The following is a 1,628-nucleotide window of genomic DNA, read 5'->3' as shown; positions in this document are numbered from 1 at the left end:
CGTGCAGTTTCACCCTTATGCATTTAATGAGAAGTGCCTTCAGGGGTGGAGTACAAAGCAGTGAACAGTCCATATATAGCAAATTGTATCCCTTGTTAGATATTCCATTCAAAATTAACCATTTATAAACCAGCATGACCATCTAACCTTGGGTGATTTTGCGGAGATATCTTCTGAGGTTGAATTTACTTAACTTCAAGACCTGATAAAGACCAGATGATTTTTTTATGTCCTGATATGCAAAATCTTAGACTTTTCTTGTAACTGTAAGTGGGTAGGGTTTAGAGATTCTTCTTACAGATGAACCCGACAGTTTTAAGTGGGGAAAAAACCCTTTGATTATTGTAAATCTGCTTATTCCAAAACTTCATAATGCTTCTCTAAAGTAAAAATGGTAAGTACCAGGACTGAAAAATATAATGCTTACCATGCTTCAATTTCAGTGGAAGCTTCCTTAGACAATCGCATTTTAGCATGAAGACTAAATAACTGCTTAACCAGGCTGCTCCTAAATGCTGACCCATCTTTTTTACTCTTCAAGTAAGTTTTTTTATGAATCTTCTTACCAGCAACAAGCTTATTGGGAGGAATCCTAAAAAAAAAAAAAATAAGTGTAAAATAATGATAATTGTGTTGTAAACACTGAGCTGTCTTAATATATTTTTCATATATTCTTCACTGAGAGAGAGTTCACACATTTTTCCAATTGGCAAAACAGAACAGAAAAAAAATGACAACATAAAAATGATACAAGAATAAGTGGATAAAAGCTATAAGGCACTGTCTACAGCAGTGTTCTCTCCCCCCCCCTTTTAGCCGGGAGCACAACCTGGCACTTTTCAGTAACTACCCGGCGGTTTTTAAGTGGTTACTTTAAAGTTGGGTCACAATACAGGCACCTCCACCCACCTACAGTTTTTTTCCCACTGGAAAGAACACTATACAGTGATATTTTTGTTTCATCAACACTGCATAAGAAATACAATGACATTTTGAAAACTGCAATATTCTCCAGTCTAATGTACCCAAAATAAATTAATCCACCATATCCGCACCAAAATCCAATTTGCTTAGCATAATGAATTCTAGGTTGGTGCTACAGACTTTATCAAATTTTTTTTTTTTTTTTTTAGATAACCTAGATTGACGCGGAAGGTTGCGTTATTTATGATGGTTTATTATTTTTCGGAATAAAATCAATGTAATATAGCTTGATTAAATAGGGAGGCAGTGCTGTTAATACACGCACTGATATACAATTATGAATATTTTACTTACTCTGTGCTAACAGGAAAATACAGTTTTTGCTTTGGACTATTAACATCATGATATATTAACACCTGCAGGAGTTGGGTCCTAGAAATATTGAACAGACAGCCCAGTGGGTGGCTCCTGCTGGTAATGCTGACTTTGTACCCTAAGAATTGGCTTCAATTAACTCACATAGCAGTGCAGAAAATTATTTTGTAGAAGAAAGCCAAAAGGTCCAAGTGCTGTGTCCTCCAGTGAAATTTAATTTATGGATCATAGAAACTTTGTTTTTCTCTTCTGTTTACTGGAAGATTGGCCACTGGAAGCTATTAGGCCATCTGCAAAAAGTTTTGGCCCCAATCTGGCATCAGCTCATG

The 1,628-nt window shown here is 35.8% G+C and overlaps 1 protein-coding gene across 1 annotated transcript in view; it reads right to left on the bottom strand.

Moving 5' to 3' along the window:
- Positions 1-423: 423 nt before the first annotated feature.
- LOC140338512 (uncharacterized) overlaps positions 424-1,628 on the bottom strand; it is a 35,741-nt gene continuing 34,536 nt past the window's right edge. The window contains exon 11 of the mRNA XM_072422754.1: positions 424-592. Coding sequence (XP_072278855.1) covers positions 424-592 — 169 coding nt within the window. The remainder of the gene's footprint in view (positions 593-1,628) is intronic.

The sequence above is a fragment of the Pyxicephalus adspersus genome, chromosome 9, assembly GCF_032062135.1.
Source record: "Pyxicephalus adspersus chromosome 9, UCB_Pads_2.0, whole genome shotgun sequence".
In the NCBI taxonomy this organism is placed as follows: Eukaryota; Metazoa; Chordata; class Amphibia; order Anura; family Pyxicephalidae; genus Pyxicephalus; species Pyxicephalus adspersus.
Note: the sequence above shows the minus strand (reverse complement) of the source record. Positions and strands in the feature narration are given on the sequence as shown.